At 40.8% G+C, this 26,890-nt stretch overlaps 1 protein-coding gene across 2 annotated transcripts in view; it reads left to right on the forward strand.

Moving 5' to 3' along the window:
- The first annotated feature begins 13,568 nt into the window (after positions 1 to 13,568).
- ENTREP1 (endosomal transmembrane epsin interactor 1) overlaps positions 13,569 to 26,890 on the forward strand; it is a 74,550-nt gene continuing 61,228 nt past the window's right edge. The window contains exon 1 of one of the 2 annotated variants that reach the window (XM_001373708.5): positions 13,569 to 15,070. In XM_001373708.5, coding sequence (XP_001373745.3) covers positions 14,630 to 15,070 — 441 coding nt within the window. In that variant the 5' untranslated portion in view covers positions 13,569 to 14,629. The other variant, XM_016423969.2, reaches the window with a different exon arrangement.

The raw sequence follows: 26,890 nt of genomic DNA on the forward strand, positions 1-26,890 counted from the left end.
GGAAGAACATAGCAGAATGGAGCTTTAAAGCGCCTTCTTCTGACTCCCAATCCAACACTCTTTACACTGCAAAATAAAACGTTTGTTCAACAGCCCTTTATTGGCCAAAGCCTGGAGATGGACCAAAATGAATAGTCTCTGTCCTCATGGAGCAAACATTCTATTGGGGGATATGACATGCTTTTTACAAAAGGACTGTCGGGTCCCCAAAAGTACAAATAATCAATAACCTGGAGAGTTGCAGTTTTTGACTCTGCATATTTGACTGCATATTTTCATTGGCAAACTAATGACCATATTTTACATAATTATAATTCAGAATAGGTTGAATTTGAAAACTTGTGTTCACTTCAAGGAATTTATTATTCACTCTAATCAGGACCTAGCTGTACACAATAAGCTTATGTAGTTATTTGTTGTCCTACATCCTAGAAGAGGACCAAAATGTTATCACTATGTTGGGGGTCAATGTCCAGTGTGGCTGATTAGGGTGATCAAACCAATATGAGCTTGGAAAGCTCTACCACAAAATAGGGACAAATAGTCCACATGAACATTTGGGATGGGGATGTCTACATCTGAGCATCTCACCTTTCTTTCTTTCTTTCTTTCTTTCTTTCTTTCTTTCTTTCTTTCTTTCTTTCTTTCTTTCTTTCTTTCTTTCTTTCTTTCTTTCTTTCTTTCTTTCTTTCTTTCTTTCTTTCTTTCTTTCTTTCTTTCTTTCTTTCTTTCTTTCTTTCTTTCTTTCTTTCTTTCTTTCTTTCTTTCTTTCTTTCTTTCCTCTCTCTCTCTCTCTCTCTCTCTCTCTCTCTCTCTCTCTCTCTCTCTCTCTCTCTCTCTTTCTTTTTTTAAGCCCTTACCTTCTATCTTAGAATCAATATTGTGTATTGGTACTAAGACAGAAGAGTGGTAAGGGCTAGGCAATGGGGGTTAGGTGACTTGCCCAGGGTCACACAGCTAGGCAGTGTTTGAGGCCACATTGGAACCCAGAACCTCTGGTCTCTAGGCCTGGCTCTCAATCCAATGAGCCACCCAGCTGCCCCCTTTCCTATCACTATTGAGGGCATGAACATCCTACCAGTCATTCAGGCTCACAATGTAGATGTTGCTTTTGACTCCTTCCTATTTCTCACCTTTCATAGTCAATCTTTCAGTTCTTTCTGCTCAAATAGCCGCCGCCACCACCCTTATCAGGTACTTGCCTTAAGTCTTCTCCAATCCAATGAATTCTCTTTTTATTCTATTTCTTCCAGATTTCTTGTAGATACAATTTTCTTTAACCCCTTACCTTCCACCTTAGAATCAGTACTGTGTTTTGGTTCCAAGACAGAAGAGTGGTAAGGGCTAGGCAATGGGGGTCAAGTGAGTTGCCCAGGGTCACACAGCTGGGAAGTGTCTGAGGCCAAATTTGAACCCAGAACCTCCCATCTCTAGGCTTGGCTCTCAGTCCACTGAGCTACCCATATGTCCCCTGCATCTCACATTTCTTTTGAGCTACTGCAACTCTACTTTGCTCATAGAGCAGAGCACCTTCTTTGATACTGCCTGTGCCAGTGTCTCCCATATTTCATAACTGATTCCAAAGTTCTTCAGTGAGACCCTTAGAGTGTCCTTGTATCACTTCTTCTGTCCTCTGCGTGAACCACCAACAACTCCAGGAGAAATTCCAGGAGCAGGGCAGAAGTCTGTCTACAATGTTCGTCAGTCTGACAAAGGCCTTTGATACTGTCAGTCATGAAGGCTTATGTCTATTTTCCTTGGTAATATACTACAGTTTGAATTTGTCTTGCTTTGTTCTCAGATAAAAACAAAGGACCAAAGTGGCCCAAGACATAAATTGCTGTGATCGAGTCCTCTGCAGACTGGGTTTGAGGGCCACTGAGCTCACAAAGGATGCCTGACAGTTAGAGGGAATTTTACTCTATCTTTTGCCACAAGGCTCTCAACAATTCTCAAACTTTGGTTTATTGTTGTCGATTTTGTTCCTGAATGAGTCAGTAGTTTCACTGGCTTTGGGAATTTCCGCTAAGTAATCTTCCTCTCCTCACACAGATTAGGACCTTCTCTATTGTTTAGTCATTTTCTGCTGTGTCTGACTCTTTGTGACTCCATTTGGAGTTTTGTTTTGTTTTTGTTTTTTTTTTTTATGGCAGAGATAGTAGAGGGGTTTGCCGTTTCCTTCTCCAGCTCATCTAACAGATGAGAAAGCTAAGGTACACAGGGTTAAGGGACTTGCCCAGGGTCACACAGCTAGCAAGTTCCTGAGGTCAGATTCAAATTTAGAAAGTAAGTCTTCCTGAGTCCAGGCCCAGCATTCTATCCACTGTCCTACCTAACTGACCTTCCTGCTCTATAACTTAATAGTTAAATGACTTGCCCATGTGTAGCAGGTAGCCAGGGTTCAGAGGCAGAACTTGAATCCAGGTCTTCCTCATTCTAAGATCAAACTTCTTTCCACTCTATAGGACTACTGCTTTTCATGCTTGACCACCAGAGCAATTAACTTTGTAACTACTTGACTCTCCATTATGGGTTTTAGAGCTTTTGATTTTTACTGTCCCAAAAGCAGATGATGTTTGTACCCTTTTAATATCCAACCTGCTGAAACAAATGGGAATTTTTAAAAGCTTCCATTCTGCAGACTCCAGCATCTTTTTAGTGACATATAGTCCGTGACTCTTTTAGCTCTGCTCAGGGTATTTTAGAGGATTAAACAGGAGTCAGGTTTAGCTATTCAGCTCTCTTCCCAAATTACAACCCTGCACAGTGAGATGTAATTAAAGTTGCCACCCATCCATTTTTTTTTCACATTTGACTTCACACAACAATGCTTCCAAACAGTGGAAAAACAGGGAGTTGTACAGAGAAACTTACTCAAAGTTCAGAGCTCTGCAATCTCTTCTTTGCTCCAGTCTAACTTCCATGTCTTAATTTCCTTAATAAGTCAAACCAGTGTGGAATCCTTTGATATTTCTGTGCCAAAGGAATGCTATTTGGCAATTGGGTGTGCCAAAATGGAGCATCAGAGAACAATTTCAGTGGCAATATGTTACATGAGAATAAAAGGAGGGGCTGAACCAGATGTTATTAAGATCCTTAAAGAATGTTCTAAAGTCAGCTTCAACCTCTTGGGTTAGCCCATTGTTCAATTTACACCGCAAATCAGGGCTTGATTGCCCAGACTAAGAAAGTGAAGGAGAAAATGTTAAAAATGTAGACTAAATTTAAAAGTGTGCCACGTACATTTTTTTTTTCTGGAGAGCAGATCATTAAACTTTTATTAGCATACTGCTGGTTTGAATCCTGCTTTGCTACCTGTTTGGACAAGTCACATCCTCTCTAGATCTCGGTTTCCATAGGTACAAAACAAGAGGGTTGGATCAGCTTATTTTTAAGTTCCCTTATAGCTCTAAATTGTGACTGTGAGCTTTCTTTCTTTTTTTTTAAACCCTATTTTCTGTCTTAGTAACAACTCTAAAACAGAAGAGCTAGGGCTGGGCAAAAAAAGTTATGTGACTTGCCCAGAGTCATACAGCCAGGAAGTGTCTGAGGCCATATTTAAACCTAGGTCCTCCTGACTCCAGGCATGGTGCTCTATCCATTGTGCCACCTAGCTGCCCCCAAACGGTGATCTTTTGAGGTGCCTTTGGGTCCTATTATTCTCTGGGTATTTTTTGGTTTTGTTTTAATGGGGTGGTTGAAGAACTAATGTTCTCAGTACATTAGTAAATAGTATCAGTAAACCCACCATAGTGAGATGTGCAATAATGCCAATAGTATAACACCTCGCTCTCAGTTTTCTCATCTACAAAATGAAGAGATCAAGGAAGACACATTTTCAGCTCGAATATCTTTGATCCTGTGATTCTATAAGTGGAAAAGCAAAGTGGCAGGACAGTGGTGTCAAATGCTAAGTGATTCCTGGGTGCAATGTGAATGTAGAGTATCTGAAGAGATATAGTCCTTATGCTTCAGCTATGTAATTTAAAGGGAGGAAGAGGACAGTCTAACATGTTTAAAGCAAATGGCCCGGGTTTGAATCTTGACTTTGCTAATTAATACCACTGCTACCTTGGGTGAGGCAAAGAAAAGAGTCCTCGCTTGGGGGTCAAAAGACTTAGGTAATTATCCTAACTCTGCCATTTCATATCAGTGTGGTATTAAGCAAGTGACCTGGATCTAAACTGCTTCAACTATAAAATGGGGAGATGTTCGATTAGATGGCCTTTAAGGGCCCTGTCAGGTCTAGATCTTTGACCCTAAGTCATTGACACCCTCTGATCCTCAGTTTCCTCACCTGGAAAATGAAGGTTTTCATAGATTTAGAACTGTCAGGGTCCTCAAAGGTCATCTAGTCCAACCCTCATATTTTACTGATGAGGACACGAAGGCCAGAGAGTTAAAATGGCCAGAAGTCAAGTAGGTTGTAAATCTCAGAGCTAGAATTCAGTCAGGTCCACGAATTCCAAATTGGGCATTTTCTCTGTCGTCCCACAGCTAGAAAAGGTGACTTTTAGGGTCTCTTCCATATCTAGAACTTTAAGTCTATAATTCTAACAAGTACATATAGATGTATATCTATGTGTTTTTTTTTAAACTCTTGCCTTCTGTCTTCATATCAATTCTCTGTCAGAAGAGTAGCAAGAACTAGGCAATCATGGTTAAGTGACATGCCCTGGGTCATTCAGCCAGGAAGTATCTGAGACCAGATTTGAAGCCAGATCAGGAAACTGAGGCAAGCAGGACCAAGTGACTTGTCTAGGTTCACACAGAGTGCCTGAGGCCAGATTGAACTCAGGAAGATGAGTCTTCCTGACTCCAGGCCTGACACTCTATCTACCTCTGTGATACCTAGCTTTCTTTTTTAAAAAGATGTCAAATCCATGGAAAAAAATCTCAGATCAAATTTGACCCAAATTTATTATTTTGGACCAAAAAAGGCAACTGAGACAATATCGGTAGCTACTGACCTATATGCCTACACTTCAATCTATAAAAATCTTTATGAGTCATCCATAGTTGGATAGAGAGAATCTTTAATGAAGGTATTCATATGGAACAAGCAGACTTCACAAGTGATATTTAACAACCATATGTTACAATTACTCAAAGATGTAGAGATCTTACCATGCTTCTTTTTTGTTCATTTCCCAAAGAAAATTTTTGTATTTAGTAAAATAAAATGCCACCTTTCAATTTCTTTTACAAGATAGATCCTACATACATGTTAAAATAATTTAATATTCTTTTAAAATATAAAAATTGAAATGACCATGTTCATTGACTAGACTCTGATCAAACACATAAAGCAAGGCATACAAGATATATGCTTGTCAAAACAGTTTGACACTGTGATGGAGGAGATCCTGGGAAGAGGCTTAGTTATGGATGGATTCGCCAGATGATGAATTCTCTCAGAAGCTCCTGTTTGTGGAAGATATTGTGCTGATTAGATCAAGCCCTAAACTCAGCAAAGCTTCCTGGAGGAAATCTATAACCCCTCAAAGGAGTTTGACCTCATCATCTGCACAGGAAAAACAAAGCCATTGAAGAATGTCTACCACCCAGGTTTCAACATACATTTAGATGAACAACCTATAGAGTTTTTTCATCAGTGTGTAAATTTAGGAAAGTAGAACAGAAGGACATCGTTCAGTCATTTTTTCAGTGGTGTCTGACTCTTCTTGACCTCCTCTGAGGTCTTCTTGGGAAAGATTCTACACTGGTTTGCCATTTCCTTCTCTAGCTCATTTTACAGATGAGAAACTGAAGCAAGCAGCCATGTGACTTTCCCAGGGTCACACAGCTAATAAGTGTCTGAAGTTAGATTTGAATTCAGGAAGATGAGTCTTCCTTACTCCAGGCTGACTTCTCTATCCACTGCATCATCAAGCTGCCCACATTAGGCTAGTTAAACAGAAGGAGGAAAGTGGGGGGTTTGGGGGAAATTACAAAGCTCCTTTAATGACACAGACCTTCCCATGAAAGCAAAGTAGCATCTTTTTAATGACAGCATTCTACTCTTGTTGCTGTATAGCAACAGATGAACTATATTGTTTAAAGAATTAAAAGTGAAAAGGACAATGAAAATGGAGAGATACGTGGTAGATATGACCAGGGTGGATAGAATAACTCCCAGAATAATGAGAAAAACTGAAGGAAACGATGCTGTCAAAAAGTTATATTCTAGGAAGAAAGGTATGCTGTTCTATGATTTGGGCAAGGGATGACAGGCAGGAAGTCAGACTGTACTACTGACAAATTCTTAAAAACCAAACCAACAAAAACTTTACCTTCTGTCTTAGAAGCAATACTAAGCATCAGTTCCAAGGCAGAAGAGTGGTAAGGGCTTGGCAGCTGGGGTTAAGCAACTTGCCCAGGGTCACACAGCTGGGAAGTGTCTGAGGCCTCATTTGAATCTAGGTTCTCCCAATTCCAGGCATGGCCATTTCCATTGAGCCAACTAGTTGCCACTACTGATCAAGAGAGAGGAGGTCTCCAATATGTCAAAAAATATTTTGGAAGGCTTGCCTCTACATACAGGTCTTTTCAAACCCTACGACATGGTCAACTTTTTTACTTTCTCTTAAGGTCCAGGATTTAGAAGAAATGAGGAAAGGGTTTACCTGAAGATGAAGAGACCAACCTGAGCAAAGACTTAAATACTAAAGAGGAAGAAAGGAATATAAAAAAGGAATGGGTAATGAGGTTGGTCAGGAAATACCCAAAGGGGAAAGAGTGGGAAGGAGGAAAATGAGGTCTATGAAATAGGGCAGGGGGGGAACCAAATTGGGGGAAAGTTTTGGAGCCAGATCATTTCTGCCATGATCCTGAGAAAAATAGGAGTTTTCGTTGTTTCCAAGCAATATAATTGTATTTTATTATTGTTTCTCTGGTCTTTTTAATTACCTAAATCCAGTACTATGGGCAGACGCTTCAAAAGTCCTTTCCCAAGTATTTATAACACCTAAAGTTCTTTGTTCACATTGCTAAGTGGATCCCTAAGAGTTGAGCCTACAAGGGGCATTTTTTGCCTTCAAATTAGGCAGTTCAAACTTTACACTTTAAATTATTGTAATTTCTGTATGTACTATTTTTTTTACCTCCATTCCCAATGGTAACAACTAAAAGTAGTTAAAAGAGATAACAGCTACAATGATTAAATCTGACAGTATATGTGATGCTCTACACTTGAATTTGCCACATCTATGCATTGGGAAGGGAAACATGTCCTTATCTGTTCTCCAGGAGTGAGATTCCTCCCTTCTGGAAGTAATGAAAGAATGAAGTTTGATTTCCATGAGAACCTGGATCTGCAAGCTTTTGCCCTGGATACCGCTAGGTACCATGTTGGACATAAAGATGGTGTTGCTTGAATTGCTTCATGGCTATGATAATCAATTAAGATATTCATTATAGAAGCCCATGTCTGTGCCTTTAAGAGGCAGTGTGCAACATTGTTTATAATATCAGCAATATCGTTCAAAGAGTAAATGTGAATGATTAAACTATTCTGGCTTACTCAAATCAACTATAAAGAATCTAGGAAGGAAGATACTCACTACTTCCAGAGGAAAAACTTATCTATGGAACTATGTATCATATAGTTTCATGTGTATATGTGTGTGTGTGTGTGTGTGTGTGTGAGTGAAATGTTGCCCTTCTCTAGTGTGGGATTGAGGAGGGAGGAAAACAGCTTGGAACTCAAATGTAACAAAAATATATATGAAATGAATATTCAAAAAAAATTTAAAGAGGCAATACACAACAGGGGAAATTAAATAGTGTCTCTGATGTCAGAGGAACTGGGTAGATAGCCATTAATCCCTGAGGCTTATTAACTACAAAACCTAGGATAAATCTTTAGACTTTGATTCTCTCATCTGCAAAATGAGGGAGTTGGAATCGATGATCTTTTGGGTCTCTTCCAGTTTCAAATCTATTATCCACTAAAGTCATCCATAATCAAGAACAAATACATAACAAAGCAAATTCAATTGGATTGCCCTCTAGAAAATGTTTATAGGTAAAAAAGTCAAAGATATCATTTCTCTCTCTTTTTTAATGGCTAATAAAGCTATCTATATAAATTAAATACTATAAGTTTGTAAAGGAAAAATTCTACATAGAATTAAAGGCATAGTCCCTGCCCTGTCCCCAAGATGTTTATAATCTTGTAATATAGACAATTCAGCAACTTAGTATTATATCTTTAAATCCTTAAATTATATTATTATATGCTTAAGTTATACCTTAAATAAAAGTCTTTTTGAGATAACAATTTTTAAAGTTTACATTAAAGATCATTTGTATCAGGTAAGAAAAATATAACCTCAAGCTTGTATGATGAGAAAAGAAGATGGATGTAGCTAGAGCAAGGGATGCAACATGATGCAATAGAAAGAGCTTTGGACTTGAATTTGAATCTTGGTTCTGCTATTTGCAAACATTCCAGTCCTGCCTGGACGACAAGCTGTCTGTCAAGGGACCACTCACTGGAAGCTCAACCAAGAAATGGAACCAGTTCAGAGACACAGTGAAGGAAACATCAAAGGCAATCCTAGGCCCCAAACAACGCAACCACCAGGACTGGTTCAACGAGAACAACACTGCTATTGAAGACCTATTGAGCAAAAAGAACAAAGCCTTTATGGAGTGGCAAAATAACCCAAACTCTGCTCCTAAAAAGGACAGATTCAAGTCTCTCCAAGCCACGGCGCAGTGTGAGATCAGAAAGATGCAAGACAGATGGTGGAAAAAAAGGCAGAAGAAATCCAGCACTTTGCTGATATGAAAAACTACAAACAACTTTTCAGTGCCCTCAAGACGGTCTATGGGCCATTAAAACCCACCACCACTCCCTTGCTATCCTCTGACGGTGACACTCTCATAAAAGATAAAAAAGGCATCAGCAGCAGGTGGAAAGAACACTTCAGTCAGCTTCTCAACCGACTTCCTTCAGTTGACCAAAGCGCCCTTGACCAGATCCCCCAAAACCGCACCATTGAACAACTTGATGTCCCTCCTTCAATAGAGGAAGTCCAAAAAGCCATTAAATAAATGAGTACAGGCAAGGCACCCGGTAAATACAGGATCCCAACAGAGGTGTACAAGGCCTTAAAGAGAAAGGCGCTTCAGGCATTCCACATAGTGCTGACCAGCATATGGGGAGAGGAAGACATGCCCCCAGAACTCAGAGATGCCTCCATCGTAGTCCTATACAAGGACAAAGGTGCGCAAGCAGCCTGTGACAACTACAGAGGCATCTCACTACTCTCCACTGCTGGAAAGATCCTTGGCCGTGTTATACTCAACAGACTCCTGTCATCTGTTTCAGAGCAGAACCTGCCTGAATCACAATGTGGCTTCCAACCAGATCGCAGCACCATCGACATGGTCTTCACGGTGAGGCAAATGCAGGAAAAATGCCTTGAGCAGAACCTGAGTCTCTACATTGTCTTCATAGACCTGACGAAAGCGTTCGACACAGTGAACAGGGACGCATAGTGGGTGATCCTTAGCATGCTCGACTGCCCAGCAAAATTCATCAAACTGATCCAGCTCTTTCATGTCGACATGACAGGGGAAGTCCTATCTGGTGGAGAGACTTCCAATTGCTTCAACATCTCCAATGGCATGAAACAAGGCTGTGTCCTCGCTCCGGTACTATTCAACCTATACTTCACCCAAGTATTACGACATGCTGTAATGGATCTAGACCTGGGCGTCTACATCAAATACCAACTGGATGGCTCACTATTCAACCTTCGTCACCTGACTGCAAAAACAAAGACAACAGAGAGACTCATCCTGGAAGCTCTCTTTGCAGATGACTGTGCTCTCATGGCCCACCAAGAAAATCATCTTCAAACCATGGTGGACAGGTTCTCTACAGCAACAAAACTGTTTGGCCTGACTAAGCCTCAGCAAAACAGAGCAAAACAACCTGCACCAGGGAGGCCAACGAACCAGCCATGCATTACAATCGATGGCACGCAGCTTTCTAACGTCAACACTGTCAAGTACCTGGGCAGCACCATCGCCAACAACGGGTCCCTAGACCATGAGATCAATGCCAGGATCCAAAAGGCCAGCCAGGCACTCGGGAGGCTACGCTCCAAAGTCCTCCAACACAGAGGTGTAAGCACTGCGACGAAGCTCAAAGTGTATAATGCAGTGGTCCTCAGCTTGCTCCTGTACGGTTGTGAAACATGGACACTGTACTGGAAGCACATGAAATAGCTGGAGCAATTCCACCAACGCTCTCTCCGGTCAATCATGAGGATCCAATGGTAGGACCGAATCACCAACCAGGAAGTCCTCGACAGAGCCAACTCCACCAGCATCGAAGTCATGGTCCTCAAAACCCAGCTACGATGGTCTGGACACATCATCCGCATGGACCCACAGTGAATACCAAGACAGGTATTCTATGGTGAACTGTCAGCTGAACTCAGGAAGCTAGGTCGACCAAAGAAAAGATTCAAGGATCAGCTAAAGTCAAACTTGAAGTGGGCTGGCATTACACCAAAGCAACTAGAACTCGCTGCCTCTGACCAAAGCAGCTGGCGAACTCACATTAACCATGCCGCCACCACCTTTGAAGACAAGCGACATCGATGTCTTGCTGCTGGGCGTGAATGCGGACACCAGGCCACAGCCGCACCTCCCGTAACAATTGGAGTCCCATGCCCCATGTGCCACAAACTCTGCGCCTCAGTCTTTGGACTCCAAAGCCATATGAGGGTACACCGTAGATGAAAACACACAAAGACAATCGTCATTCTCGGTCACTGAGAGACGACTACTATTATCTGCTACTTAAACCCTGTGAGATCGTGCACATTTTACTTGACCTCTCAGAGCCTCAGTTTCTTTTTCTTTAAAATGGGGGGGGTTAGATCACATAGCCTCTGAAGTACCCTTCAGCTCTAAATCTATGACCCTATGACAGAGAATTGATGTATTATTTAAAGACATTGAATACCTTAAATATTTGGTGGTATGAGAAGATCTCTAAATCTATAAAACTATGACAATCCAAGACTTTGCTCTGATATACCAGTATTGTATATCTTACCATGTAGATCCTTTATGGCTCTGAAGTTAGGTTGTTGTCTGCACTATTGCAGGGATTACTCATGAAATAATAATAATAATGGATTATATTTCTAGAAATGTTTAAGATTGGCAAAATGTATTCACATAGAAAACATACATTTACTATCTTGTGTAATTTTGCATATATGAGATTTAGAGATCCATATGTTTGTATGTTTGTTTGGTTTCTCCCTGTCATCCAGGTTGGTTGTGCAGTGGTTCCCCCAAGGCCCATCTCACAACTGATTGGCAGAGAAGTTTTGTATCATTCCATTTCTGACCTCAACTGGTCAGAAAGATGATGTCTGTTTAGGCAATTTGGAGGTTCTTCCTCCTCCAAGGCTCTGGTACCATATTGGTACCAGTCTTAGTGGAGATATCCCACCTGCTTTTGCCCTATTGCATATAGCTCATAATTCCCAAACTCAGTTGATTTGGAAGATTTAGCCTTCCCAGTAGTGAGGATTATAATCCACTAGGTATGAGCTACTCAGCCTGGCCTGAGTTATTTTCTAAAGAACATCCTCTCATATATCTATGAATTTGTCTTCATTTCCAAGAGTAGCTTGGAAAGGAAATAACCCCTGAAAAATAAACACATATACTTTAGAAAGTATACAACTTTGTATGTGTGAAAAGGAATTCTTTATTCTCTTTGCTAATTTTTAATCAATCTACTTAACCCATACTAAACTCATACTTAATCCCTATTTAACACTTTGTTAATCATCAAATAAGAGAACCCACAATTCCCTTACTTGGAAAGCTTCACCCTTTTAACCCAATCAATCAGAAACTTGTGAATCCTTTGATAAAAGAGTTGACACCTTCAGAGGGTGAGAAGTGAATGCCACAGACACTGTCCCCTTCCCTCTAGGCAATTGATTGGTCCCTACTGTGATTGGTCCCTGCAAAGAGGAAAGGGGATAAGAAGTGACTATAAAAAGCCTGAAAGGCTTCAGCTTGAGATTCTCTTTGGCCTGAATCTGGAGATCTTGGAGTGGTGGAGGGCTAACAAGATCTGCCAGAGTTGAAGGAGCACCAGAGCAATATTTAGTGTGATAGGCTAGACATTTTCTCTACCCTCTTTTTGTATTTCACTACTTTTACTCTTTCCACGTTTTTGTATAATAAAAGCTATTAAAAGTAATTTTGACTCAAGCTATAATATTTTTAGTCAGTGACCACCATATTATTTCAGAACCCTCACATATTTAGTCAACCCCCTAAATGTAATTCCTTACATATGCAAATTCATTAGCAGTAAGTATGCCATATATTTATGGTCATAAAGTACAATGAAAATGGATATAATCTCTGGCCATATTTAAACCATAAAAGAAGATGAAAGTTCATCTGCTATAAGGGAAAGCAGTTTGGTGTAGTGGAACCAGTTCCAAGTTTGGAGGCAGGTAGATATAAGTTCGAATCTTGGCTCTAAACTTATGCTTATTGTCACTTAACCTCCCTAGCTTCTAGCTAACCTGTCAAATGAGAGAGTTGAACTAGGCAACCTCAAAAGTCCCTTTCAGATTTAAATCCAAAGAATCCATTAGACAGAAGGACACTAAATATCCCCAGCCTAAAATAATCCGCCTTAACACCCAGTAACACACTTAATCACAAAATTACTCTGCCTTGGCTCTCATTGACCATAAAAATTCTATAAAAGGCCTTAGATTTAGTAGCCTTTTTAGAGCATGAAAATTTCTCCTGATTGAAGGGTATGATATTAGGGTAAACCATTTATCAAGAGTCATATTTTAAAAAGCTAAGTTTGGCAAATATTACATTGAACATAGATTAGAATTTTTTTTCAGGAAGTTTAAGAACTTTTCTTCTATCTACCAAGGAAAATTAATTTAGAGGAGGGGGTATCTGGGGAGTTAGATGGATGAAGCATTCACTATGCATCCAGACCCTCAAGACATGAGGAATTTCCTTTATTGATGGTGGCTGCTTGGGGGGGGGGGAGCAGATAAGTATAAAAAGTTGTATCTGGATTCATTTGGGGTGGGGATGGACCTGTCCTTTTGTTTTCTTCCACTTTGGGTAATGGGAGTTGTTTGGAAAGAGCTCCTCTCTGGTGGAACATCTCATTTGAAGATTTTCATCCTTGCATCCCCTCCCTTGCAGCTTTCTGCACTGCAGAGTCAGCATCCTGAAGCCCTGAACCAGAGGCTGGATGTGGGAATTGAACTCGCAGACCTCCCTTCCTGGAGGTAAGCGGTAAATTCACCCAACCCTCTATTTCCTGATGCCTTGTAGCTATTTCTGTAGCAAGCTGGTCCCGGGTACAACTGTTTGTTCCTTTCTAGCTGCCCTGGGGCCCTCTCTGCTCCAATCCAGTTCTCCACACCCATCCTCCCAAGTGGAGATGGAACACACTCCCCCCCCCCCCCCCCAACAGGTTAAAGAAACGAGGCAAAGTGACATCCTGGGCAGCTGCCAGGAATAGCCAGATGGGCAGAGCATCAACAAGTGGAGAGTGGAGAGCCCTATCCTCTCGAGTCTCCCCTTGTTCCTGGCTTTAACCCCAGCAGTTTGGGGACTTCATCCCAGAGGATTTCCTAAAAATGCAAGGACTCCGAAAGTCAGGCGGGTAGCCGGGAATATAGAGGTAGCTGAGGTCATCCTCAGACTGCCCACTCCTAGCTAGACACCGAGACACCGTTTTGAAGGTAGAGACGCGACTAGAGAAAGACTGACCCGGGACCCTACTCGGCGCCTGCTTGCCACTCGCAGTCGCGGTAGCGGCCAAACAAACCTTGTCTCCCTTTCTTTGACGAACCCGCCCCCCCCTCCCCGCCCCTCCCGGCCCTTTTCCACCGCCTCTTTCTCCCAGGATCCCCTCTCTCCTCTCCCTGTCCTCCAAGGGCCGGCAGCCAGGACCCTGCACGCAATCCAGCAGCTCTTGGGGCCGTTCCTAGGATCCCAGGAGGAGTTATTTTAAAACTTCAGGCTCAGAGCCTTCCTCCCCGCCAGCTAGCCAAAGAGTGACGCCGGCCGAGAGAGGCCGGCAGCTTGCTGCTCTCTTCGCTGGACTGTAGCTGAACCTCAAGGAGGGAGAGCAAGAGAGCGCCAGAGTACCCATGTACTTGACCGTGGGCGGCGGCAGCGGCGGCGGCAGCAGCAGCAAGTAGTTTGGCGTCGGTGTGGGGGAGGGAGGAGACTGTCAGTGGCGGCAGGTGGTTTGGGTGGGTCTGGTCCGGCGGTCCGGCGGTCCCAGCGGCGGCTGGGGTGGAAAAAGAGCTTGCAAGTGTTGAAGGACTAACGCCTCCGAGTCTGTTGGTATTTGGGGCGAGCTCAGCACCGGCTGCCGAAGCCAGGGTACCACCTCCCTTTTTTTTCGTTTCTCGGACAGCTCCTTTGCCCCCGCCCCTTGCCCCATTCTGGGTGGTGCTCGCCACCGCGGCCGCCGTCGCTGCCTCCTTCTTCAGCTCCGGGTCCCCTCTACCCGGCAGGGATCCAGCCCCTGCCCTTCAGCGTCTCCTTGCAGCCGCGGCCGCCCACCCTTCCTTCTGCACCCATGTCTCTGCCCGTGGTGCTTCCAGGGTCCTGCTGCCCAGTGGCGGGACTATCCGCGGGAACGCAGGTTGGGGGTCCGGGCGCTGCAGCTGCTGCAGCCGCGGCGGCAGCCGCCGCCGCCCAAGAGCCGCCTCTGGCCCCGCTCCGGCCCCGCTGGTCTCGGGCAGGGCTGCAGCCCCCAGTGCGGCCTCGCTGTGCAGCTCCCTCGGCTTCCTCCGTACTCTCACCACCACCGCCTCCGCTGTCCGCCCGCCGGGCCGCGGCCGCCGCGGCCGCCGCCGGGGTCCCGGGCTCTGGATTGTTGCCCGCTCGCCCGCTGCTGTCCCTGGGGCTCCTGCAACTCATCTTAGGCTGCTGCATGGTGGCTCTCAGTTTTGGAGCTCTCTCTTTGAGTAGTTCCCCGCAGGTGAAGAACTCGTGCCCATTTTGGGCTGGCTCCTCGGTAAGTGGTCCTGCTCTGTTGGATCTCTGAACCTGGGCAACCCCAGGTGAGAGGGATGTATGGTAGTGATAACATTCTTTTAATAACAAGGAAGTTCAGGGGTCTCACCTAGTTATTCCTCTTCTCTCCTCCTAATTGTTTCTTTGGGGTAGCACTTTTCTGGTGCAGTAGGTTTCTGTAATGGCTCATATCTTTTTTGGGGGGCTGAGAATGTACATGAGGTTGTAATTTCTTTCTCTCTGGAATTTAAAATTTTCTACATATCTATCTTGTTTCTCCAGCAGTTGAGGTAGACGGGAGCAGACTGAGGGAGGAAAAAAATAAACTTTTCCGGGGAAAGTGGGTTACAGCAAATTTTGTCTAGGGATAGAATCCATACTTTTCCATCACTTACCAAGTGTATACATGTAATTGTTTTAAATATATATTTTCAATGTGTTGCTAGCATACAGTTGACGAAAGGTACAAATGAAATGAGAGAGTGCAGGTGAATATAAGATATATTTTGTTTTTCAAGTTGGAGCACAGAAAATTTTTAAGTAAGTGTCATGTTTGCAGAGGTTTGCCACTCTTGCTTACTATGTGTATAAAAGTTTTGCTGATTTGAAGAAAGCAATTTGAACCTCAAACCAGATACTATATTTAATTCTAGAGAACTTAACCCCCCATGTCTTCATTAATTAGTAGGCACAACCCCAGAAGATCATCAGAGATCTCTGCTTTTAGACTCAGGATTCCTGTGTTCTACTGTAGTTGTAATTTGATTCTGGTTCAGTGGTGAATGTATTCTGCAAAGTGCATGAACCCCTATAAACCTGATCATAGGATCTCCACGTAGACTTTTGGGAACAATTGCTTCATAGGATTGCTTGCTGCTAGTATCTGCAGCCCAAATAAGAAGCTATGATGAAGCTAAATGCTTTAACAATTTCAGTTTGTGCACAGTTACAAAGCATCTTGACATGTGAGGTCTCTAAGAAGATTTTGCCCTGTGGGCTGAGAGCCTTGGAAACAAAGGCTCACATTCTAACAAATGAGCTTTGTGAGGGGAAAAAAAGAGGGCCAGTAACTATGAAGTTTAAAGCAAATTAAGTTTCTTGTACACTAACTTAATGCGCTAACTAGCTTAATGAAAACTTAGTGCACAGTTTTAAACATTTAGGCCTGTAATGCATACACATTGTTTGTCAAGTTGCGTACTTTCCTGTAATACATGCCCCTTAAAAATACAGAGTGAAACAATTATACAGAAAAAAGAATACAGAAGAAACAAAAGCAACTTCCCCAAATTCAGTATTATATTCAATTACAAAAATATCAACATCAGATGTACCACCTACCTGGGCTGCCTTTTTTTTTTATCCTTAACTTTTATTTTCCCACTTACTGTAGTAGTCTGATGGTAGATGATCTTATGGATGGTATAATATGTGATGGGACCAAGGAGGTACCAAATAATGTGTACACCTTGTGATGATCTTGCCAGTCTCATTTTCTAATGACTAAAAGTTGAAATCTTGCTTTGAGTCACATTCTGGTACTTCTTTAGAAGGAAATCCAGTAAATTTAGAATCCAGAAGAGTATCTCACAGCCCCTATTGTCCAACTCCTCAACTCCCCCTTCCCCATTTTACAATTGAGGAAACTGAAGTCAAGGTAGGTTAAGTGAACTTGGACATGGGCATGCAGGATGTTAGGGTCAGTTTCCTTTTTCCAGAACCATACTTGCTCTCAGCTTGAGAGAGAGAGATGCCCATATTTAACAGTCTGGGAATCAGATGCATTTTATCATTTATCAAAGTGGTGGTGTTGTTCTGTCATTTCAAATGTATCCCATTTTTCATGACCTTATTTTTTTTTTTGGTAAAGTATATTACAGTGGTTTGTCATTTCCTTCTCATTTCATAGTTGAGGAAACTGAGGCAAACATGGTTAAGCAACTTGCTCAGGGTCACAAATAAGTGTCTGAGGCTAGATTTGAACTCAGGTGTTCCTGACTCCATGGCTCATGCTTTATCCACCTGGCTGCCCTTTTATCAAAATAAATGGGGCTAAATCATAGTTACAGCCTTGTAGACTTTAGAATTTGAAGGGATCTTAGAGACTATTGGAAGGCACATGGGTATGATGGGAAGAGCATTGGATTTGGAACCAGGGACTTAGTTAAAATCCCACCTCTGATGTTCATTACCTGTGTGTTTTCTTGGATAAATTATAATCTCTCTGGGCTTCCTTTTCTTCATTTATCCAATAAAGAGGTTGGCCTAGATGGTTTCTCAAGTTCTTTCCACATCTAGGTCTACCCTTCCTCTTCATATTATATATGAAGGAACTGAGGCTCAGAGGGGTAAAGAATCTTGCCCAAGGTTATAAAGTTAGTGATTACTCTGACCAAAATGAATTTTATTCCTATCCTGACCTCTCATGGCCAAAATGCCTTCTCTTTTGCTTTTTAAATTCTTTTTTTAAAAATCCTTTCCTTCTATTTTAGTATCAATCCAGGGTTAGGTGACTTGCCCAGGGTCTCACAGCTTATGTACACAATCTAGGAAAAGCCACCATATTTGAACCTAGGTCCTCCTGACTCCAGGTCTGGCACTCTATCCACTGTGCCACCAAGCTGTCTTGCTTATTAAATTCTTTTAAAACTCCACTCAAATGCATTTTCTTCCTGGAAGCCTTCCCTGATACTCAGTATATTTGTGTCAATTTCAACCTCTCCCTTCAGATCTACTGCCCCTTTGTTCTATAATTCTTTAATACACTCACCTGGCTGAATTTTGTATTCTAGCCCTCTCTGCATTTGTGTATCATCCTGCTTCTTGTTGTAGATGCAACCTTTTCACTATTAGTTATATTCAACTATTTTCCATGAATGGTTTCTTTAGATTGATCTCAGTTTTTGCCACTGTGATAACAAAATCAACAGTTATTCACTGTAGCTGAACAAAACAGTAGTATATGCTGTATTTGAATAATGCATCACTAAATGCCTTAATTCCATGAATTATTTGGGTATTCACATTTTGATAAAAGTTCAAACACCACTAAAATTTTTTTAAATTAAGTTTTTTTTCAACTAAGGAAAATACAACTTCTCTCCCACTTCATTGAGAAATAAAAAAACAAAATTCCTTTGCAAACATCTCTAGCCAAGTAAACCTGTATTGGCCATGTCAAAACAACAACAAAAATAGTCTCAATCTGCTCTCTGAATCCTCCACGTTTGTTAGAAGGCAGGTAGCATGTTTTATGGTGAGTCCTTTGATCATTGTGTTGGTAAGAGTTCCTAAATCTTTAAAAGTTGTATGTCTTTCTATGTATTATTGTCCTTGATGAAATTGCTCTAATTCTGCTCACTTTACTTTAACCATCTGTAATTCTTTGACACCTCAAAAAGAACTGCTATATTTTGATAACCCATTTCAAGCTATTGTTTATGTACACACTTGGAATTTTAACATAGTCCCGAAATGCTGGAATCAAGGAGCTTTTGAGTTATTTCAACATGGGAGTGACTAAAATATTGACAGATCTTCTATTATTGGACTCTACTAACTTAATTTTATTCAGTTAAAATAAAGTGTTCATGGAAAAGCTGAAAAATGCCATGGATTAAAATGAGGTGGAAGTTTTTAGATTCAGAGTAATTGCTTCATTAGCATTTGAAATTTAGGTAGTGAATTAGAAAGGTCAACATAACCTAAGCATTGAGGTGCTATTAATACAAGATAGGAACACTGGATATAAGGATATCCTCATACCTCAAGATCTGAATAACCATTATGAGCTTTGACCTACACCAACTAAGCAGACAATAACTAACTTATTGACTTTAGGGAGAGTTATTCTCACAAGGGGAATACAGATTAGGCCCCACAGTTAAATCAATGTATTACTTAAGAGAAATATACCATCTGAATCTATGAACAACAAAGGTATTTTTTCCAAACAAACTTCTGAAAATAATAGCATCTTAGAAACCAGGTAGAAGATGTTTGAGGAGTTTTAGTTGTCTAAACACTGAAGAGTAAATAATAAGTAAAAACATATAATTTTATGTATTTTTCTTTTTTTTAAGCCCTTATCTTCCATCTTTGAATTGATGTTGTGCATTGGTTCCAAGGCAAAGAGTGGTAAGGGGTAGGCAATGGGGGTCAAGTGACTTGCCCAGGGTCACACAGCTGGGAAGTATCTGAGGTCACATTTGAACCCATCTCTGGGCCTGGCTCTCAATCCACTGAGCCACCCAGCTGCCCCTATAATTTTATATTTAATGACAAAAAGTTCCATTTTCTAAAGTCATAAACAAAAGAACCAATTTTTAGAACTCTAAACGATATTCCTAACAAGTCATGGAAAACAATTTTACGGTGTATCTTATAAACATTCATTTATCCTCATGGCATTCTTGGGAAGTAGCCAAATACTCTCTTTCTCTCTTTCCCATTTATCCCCCTTTTGTGATTCCATCAGTGCAGGGACCTCCCAAATGAGGAAATTCATTGTGCTTATGCAGATCTAATAAAACTTATGTTCTTAGAAAATTGTTGAGAAGACTAAGAGGTTAAATGTATTTTAGACATGAGATTCAAACCCAAGCTTCTTTGACTCTTAAGAAATGTAATATAATCACTGATGGACTGGATGAGACTTGGAGTCTGGAAGACCTGAGTTGAAGTCGTGTATCTGAAAGATGCTAGCTGGAGGAGGACGTTGGGCTAGGCTATTCTTTAGGGCAGAGGTCCCCAAACTTTTTACACAGGGGGCCAGTTTACTGTGCTTCTGTGATGACAGGCAATTGGGATCTGATATCAATAACTCTGGCGTAATGTCAGTTTCCTGCCAGAGTCAAACGGTAGTTACCTTCCTTTAGAAAGCCTTTAAAAAAAGTCTTGGTGGTTATGGACTTCAAAAGGAATGGCTACTAGGATAGACTAAAAAAGAATAGGACCACATTAAGCAAATGTCTTCATACACATCAAATCAGTCTATTATTCAGGGAGCCTCTTCTGTTTCATTTCTATAGATGGTTCTGGTGATTTGATTCTGCCCTTTGTTTTAGAGTCTACTTTCGTAGACCCTTAAAAATTACAAGAGGAGAGCTGGCTACATATCACTGGAAATGATCAGTTTACCTACTTACTCCACTGGGGGGGGGGGTGGGTGATGATTCACACTGGCCCAGTAGAATAGAATCCTGGGTTCATTTATTTTATTGCCAATGCAATTTTGAGTTGGGACAGGACAGGATGGTGGGAAATACTTATCTAGGGAGATTAGTAAGTTGTTTTGGTGATGTTTACAAGGTTGATATAGGGGACACGCTACATGGAACTTCCTATCTCTATAGGGAGGGTCACATAGCATCATAGCTCACGAACTGGAAGGGACATCAGAAACCATCCAGTTTAACCTAATTTTGTAGATGTGGAAAGAGTGGCCCAGATGGGGCTAAGTGACTTCCCCAAGGTCATGCAGGTCTTCTGAGGAAAGAGATAGTGCTCTTTCCATATTCCATTCTTAACAAATGAGCTAGGTGACTTGGGAGATAGAGATCCAGGCCTAGAGACAGGAGGGCTTGTCTTCAAATATGACCTTAGATACTTCCCAGCTGTGTGACCCTGGGCAAGTCACTTAATCCCCATTGTCTAGCCCTTCCTGCTCTTCTACCTAGGAACCAATACACAGTATTCATTCCAAGTTGGAAGTTAAGAGTTAAAAACACACACCCAATTAAAATCAAGCAAATAAAATGTTGATTTAGAGGTGTTCCCCCCCTCATTATTCTTAATGCAGTTCCCTAATTTGGAGTAATTAAGTAGTTAAAACTGTGGGCTGCCACAGTTAACTTTCTGCTATTGCAGTCTCCAGCTTATGGATGACCTATACACAGTAACAGCTGCTGCTATATTCTCCCCCAACACCCCCCCCCCCCAACTTCCTTTTCCCCCTTCTGACCAAGGCAGCTGTTGCTGCCTGAGGGAGCTGATGTCCTTGAAAGCCTTGACTCTCCCCTTCTGGGAGCCACAGATTCCTGCCCTCATGCCCAGAATTCCCTCTCCCTGCCTCCAATTCTCTCTCACTCTAGCTCTACTCCTTCCTCTGGACTTGGACTTCCACTAGAGTTGGGTGGGAGGAAGAGGGAGTCTTAACTAGAGGTGTGAGCACAGAAGGTGGCTGCTGGGATTGTGATAGGGAGATGAGTTCTTAGCATCTCTACAAGGAATTTTCAATACATTTTCCAAATGAAACATTTTCTTTTAAGGTGGTAAGTTCTACAGTGATCCATGGGGTCATTTCCTCCATTCCATCTGTCCTGGGTTCAAATCTGCCCTCAGACTTCCTAGCCATATGATCCTGTACAAGTCACTTGACCCCCATTGCCTAGCTCTTTTGGTTCTTCTGCCTTGGAACCAATACACAGTATTGATTATAAGAGAGAAGGTAAGGTTTTTGTTTTTGTTTTTAAAGTAACTCAAAGTATGGGTGCCTGGGGAGCATAATAGATAGTCAGGAAGTCCTGGGTTCAAATTTAGCCTCAGACACTTCCTAGTTGTGTAACCCTGGAAAAGTCACTTTACCCACATTGTCTAACCCTTACCAACTCTTCTACCTTAGAACCAACATATAGTATTGATTCTAAGACACAAGGTAAGTGTTTAAAAAAGTCATTAGTTCAAATCTTGCTTCAGATATTTCATTTATTAACTGAAGGGTCTTACATAATCCACTCAGCTTTTCTGTGCCTCGGTGTTCTTACCTGTAAAATAAGAATAATGATTACTTTATGACTTTTCTTATAGGGTTGCTATGTAACAATGCTTTGTAGATCTTAAATTGGGTAGCTAGGAAGTATGGTGGCTAGAATGCCAGGCCTGGAGTCAGGAAGATTCATCTTTTTGAGTTCAAATCTGGCCTGAGATACTTACTAGCTGTGTGACCCTGGGCAAGTCACATAGCTGTTTGCTTCAGTTTCTTCGTCTGGAAAATGAGCTGGAGAAGGAAATGGCAAAATACTCTAGTATTCTTGCCAAGAAAACTCTCAAATGGGGTCCTAACGAGTCAGACATGACTGAAACCACCAAACAACAACAAATCTTAAATATATAAATATAGGCTGCTTTTCTTTATTTTGATTTTCACAAAAGCATATGTGTGTGTGTGTGTGTGTGTGTGTGTGTGTGTGTGTGTGTGTGTGTGTGAGTGAGCTGATATCAGAGACAGGCCTTCCAGAAATATATTAACTTAAATATTTAGCATTTACATAGCACTTTAAGGTTTGTAAACTGCCTTCTAATTATTATCATGTTTGGTTCTCACATGAACCTTGAAAGGTATTACATATTACAGTTAAAGAAACTGAGGCATACAGAAGACAAAAGTTAAAAAATGTCCTCAGGAATGCAGAGCATCTGAGGTGGGATTTGAACTCAGGTATTCCTGACTCTAGACCTAGTATTCCAGCCACTGTTCCCATCTAACTAACGTGTATAGAAATATAAAGCCAGTTGGAATTAAAATTTTCTATGGTAAACTGCAAAGTGGATAAATTATACCCTTATGAGTATTGACAGTATATTTTATATAGGCTTCTAAGGGGGAGGGAAGTCCTTTTGAAATGTGTTTTGAAATTCTAAGGCAGTTATAGAAATTTTCTATTTAGTAACATGATTTTTTTTTTAAACCTTTACCTTCCATCTTAGAATCAATACTGTGTTGGGTCTAAGGCAGAGGAGCAGTAAGGACTAGGTGATGGGGGTCAAGTGACTTGTCCAAGCTCACACAGCTGGGAAAAGTGTCTGAGGCCAGATTTGAACCCAGGACCTCCCAACTCAAGGCCTGGCTCTTTATCCACTGTGCTACCCAGCTGCCCCCAACATGTCATCTTTAAATCACAGTATGTTTTTGTTTCAGTAGATGATGATGTAGGGAAATCTATTTTTTCTATGTTATTTTTGACCATTGATTTAAGATAATAGATTTGTGTTCTTCCATTTTTCACAGAATCTGTCTGGTGGTCTATTCTTTACCTAAATGGGAATCCTCTTCACAACATTTCCCCAAAAGTTGTCCTCTCACCTTTGCCCTCAAATTATGGAGAATTCAGTGCCTTGGTTAGGAAGTTTTTCTTCATATCAAGTTCAAATTTTTCTTGTATATATTGTGTGGTATCTTCTTGAGGATTATTTTATTTAAAATATTTTTTATTGATAACCTTTTGTCATTTTGTCACTCCCACTTTTGGGAAAGGAAAAAAAAATTGCCCTCCCTAGATTTGTTGTTGTTTAGTCGTTTTAGTCATGTCTGATTTTTCATTGATTTTTGAATGAGATTTTCTTGGCAAAAGCAATGGAATGGTTTGCCTTTTCCTTTTCCAGCTTGTTTTACAGATGAGGAAACTGAGGCAAAAAGGGTTACATGATTTGCCCAGGGTCACACATCTAGTAAGTGTCTGAGGTCAGATTTTAACTCAGGAAGATTCATCTTCCTGACTCCAAGCCTGGTGCTCTGTCCAGTGTGCTACGTAGCTGCCCAGATTAACCCTCCCTCCCTTATTACAAATAAAAACAATTAGACAAAAATAGCCCAGATAAGACTATCTCTAACAATGCATATAAAATTCTACCCTAGCAGTCCCTCATTTCTCTGTGAAGTGGAAGCTATTTATCATCATCATCTTCTAGGGACCATTATTGTTATTTTGTTTTGGTTTGTTTACCTTACCTTCTGTTTTAGAATCAATACTGTATATTGGTTCTAAGGCAAAAGAGTGGTGAGGGCTAGGCAATGGGGGTTAAGTGACTTGCCCAGGGTCACACAACTAGGAAATATCTGGGGCCATCGATTTTTTATTAACAGAGTTCATCATTTTTCCCCCATCATTTTCTTTAACATTTTCCAATTTGATGGGGTGAAGAGTTCAGAGGGATTATCATCTCCATCATTCTTTAATTTATTATTATAATCTAAGTTTGAAAAAAAATGGTTGCCATGTCACACTCTTGAGCTCGAATACCCCCTGATTCTTTTTCATATAAGCTGTTATCCGACCACATCTGTTTCATCCTGTTTTATCATAATTTTTTGAAGTCACATATAGGACTTTATATTTGCTCTTATTCAATTATCTCTTATTTTATTTAGTCAATATTACTAGGCTGTCACAATCTTTTTAGACTCTGACTCAGCTATTACTCCCAGCTTTGTTTAATCTGCAGGTCTGAAAAATAGATACTTTCATCTAAGTTACTGATAAAAAAATAATAGAAAGCCAAGGATGGAAATCGGCATTCTCTGCAAAAGATCTCCTTTTAGGTTGACATTCATCCATTAATAACCATTCTTTGGGTTTTGTTGGTCAACTGATTCCTAATCTACCTAGCTCACATTTCTCCATTTTGTCCACAAGGATAGCATGAGAGACTTTGTCAAACATTTTGCTGAAATCCAAGGAGACTGTATCCATGGAATTCTTCTGATCTCTGAGTTTAGTAACTGCCAAAAAAGAAAATGAATTTACTTTGCAGTGTTCTGCTCTTGATGGAGTTCTGATGGGTCTTTCTTTCTTACATGCTCACAAAACATCTTTTTAGTAACATGTTGCAGACTTTTTGAAAAGAATCAAAGGTAGGGTCCCCAGCCTCTTGTTTTTAGACTCTACTCTTTTTCCTTTTTTGGAAGATCAAGACACTTGCTTGTTCCTGGCCTGCGGTACCTGACCAATTATTATCCACATTTTCTCAAGGATCAAAGACAGTGTATCAGCAACTTAGCTGCTAGCTTTTTCGCTTCCCTAGGATGTAATTCATCCAGGCCTGGTAACTTGAACTCATCGAGGGCAGCAAAGATACTTTCTTATCATTTCCTCATTTATTTTTGGTGCCAGCTCCCTCTTATCTCTTTTTTGTTCTGTCCTTCCTAGTATGAAGATAATTCTCCCTGGTAGAGAAAACAGAAGCAAATTTAGACTTGAAAAGTTGTGCCTTTTCTCTATTGCCCATTATCATTGTCCCATTTAACTGGAGTATAGGTCTGATTCCTTCTTTGATCTCCCTTTTGAGCCCCCAAATGGGACTCTTCAGGCCCATTTAATGCTGTAGCAAGATTTGTTCCCAACTTGTGAAGGTGAAACGTGTTGCAAGCTTCCTTGGATGCTTTTAACTTGTTGAATATTTTAAAAAAAGGGGGGGAAAGGCCTTTTTTATTGTCCCTTAGCATTCATTATCAGCTCAATTTCATCCTGAATTTTAGGATTCCTGAGACATCTCTCTGGACCATGATGGACCTTTGTCCATTCTTCAATGACATTACCTTGTCCTTGCTTCTGTCTCCTCTATATTGTTTAAAAATTTAGGCTGGTTAATTAGTTCCCAGAGTGTGTATGCAAATGCCTTAAAACTTATATGGCTTATGAGAACTCTTGAAACTCTTAAAAGCCTTCCCCTCTTTTCTTTCTTTTTGGGATCTTTTATATTTGTGCCTTTGGAATTTTATGAAGCTTTCCTTGTCTCTTCAGGTCCATTTAATGCTGTAGCAAGATTCGCTCCCAATCTGTGAAGGTGAAAAGTGTTGTAAGCTTTCTTGGATGCTTTTAACTTGTTGAATATTTAACTTTTCTGGAAAAAAACCCCACAAGCAGTTTGTCATTAGTGAATGGTAATTGTGAATTGCTAAACTTGTTGGATTTGGCAAGTAAAAAGCATATGTGAATGAAAAACCTCACCACACATGGTCCCAACTTCTTTGTGCAGTGGCAATGGGCTTGAACAGTGACTGGAATGTAACCAAGGGGCAGAACAACTACTTCCATTGTGATTCATTGGCCAACTGTTCAGAATGATAATATTCACTAGGTGGATGCTAGTTTGAAGTTTTAGCAAAAAATGTTGCTACTTTTTCCTGAGTTTTGAGCTTTTATTTTGTTGAAATGATACTGTGACTTTCTAACAAAATTCTTTTTAATTGAAATACTGGATTTTGTCCCCAAAAAGTACAGCATAAAACCATTTCTGTTTAGCTCCACCTCATCCTATTCTCACTGCTCCCCTCTCCAAGAGAAAGTGTGGAACAATGAAGATGAATGGATATAGAGTCAAAGGGCTTGGATTCAAAATTGATCACACACATTCCCTTTGTAACTCTGGTCAAGTCATAACCCTTCTGTACCTTCATTTCCCTATCTGTAAAATGAAAAGATTGGAACAGAAGACCCCCAAGAAACTATCCAGGTCTAATTCTCATAGATTTATGATTTATATATCCTATATTTATAATATCCTATTTATATTATTTTAAATAAAATAATTATACTTATAATATCCTATGATGTTTTTGGTTGAAGACCTTTATCATAAAGATCTTTGAGAAGAATGAAGCCATTTCTATTTGCATATTTCTAATTGACTGAAAAGGAAAGACATCCAATAAACAAGGCCATTTGGGGAGAATTATTTTGTGAAATAGCCAGGGGGTTTTCTTGGCAGATACTGGAGTCCATTTCCTCCTTTGGATTGAAGAGAAAAGGAAGAGAGGATGGAAGAGGCTGGTATAGATAGTGTCATGGAAACAGTGAACATGAACTTGGATAGACTTCAGGAGATAGTGGAGGATAAAAGGACCTGGTTTGCCATGGTTCCTGGAGTCATGAAGAAACAATTGAACAACTGGACAACAACAACAGAGCCAAGGTAGTGTCCTCCAGGAGTATTATTTGTGACAAACATCAGTGGATCAGTTTTATTGGAGAACCTTTCACCATTTCACAAACTCTTCTATTATATCTCAGAGATTATAGGAAGCATTTTGTTGATAGGGAGA

Source organism: Monodelphis domestica, chromosome 7 (genome assembly GCF_027887165.1).
Source record: "Monodelphis domestica isolate mMonDom1 chromosome 7, mMonDom1.pri, whole genome shotgun sequence".
Classification (NCBI taxonomy): Eukaryota; Metazoa; Chordata; class Mammalia; order Didelphimorphia; family Didelphidae; genus Monodelphis; species Monodelphis domestica.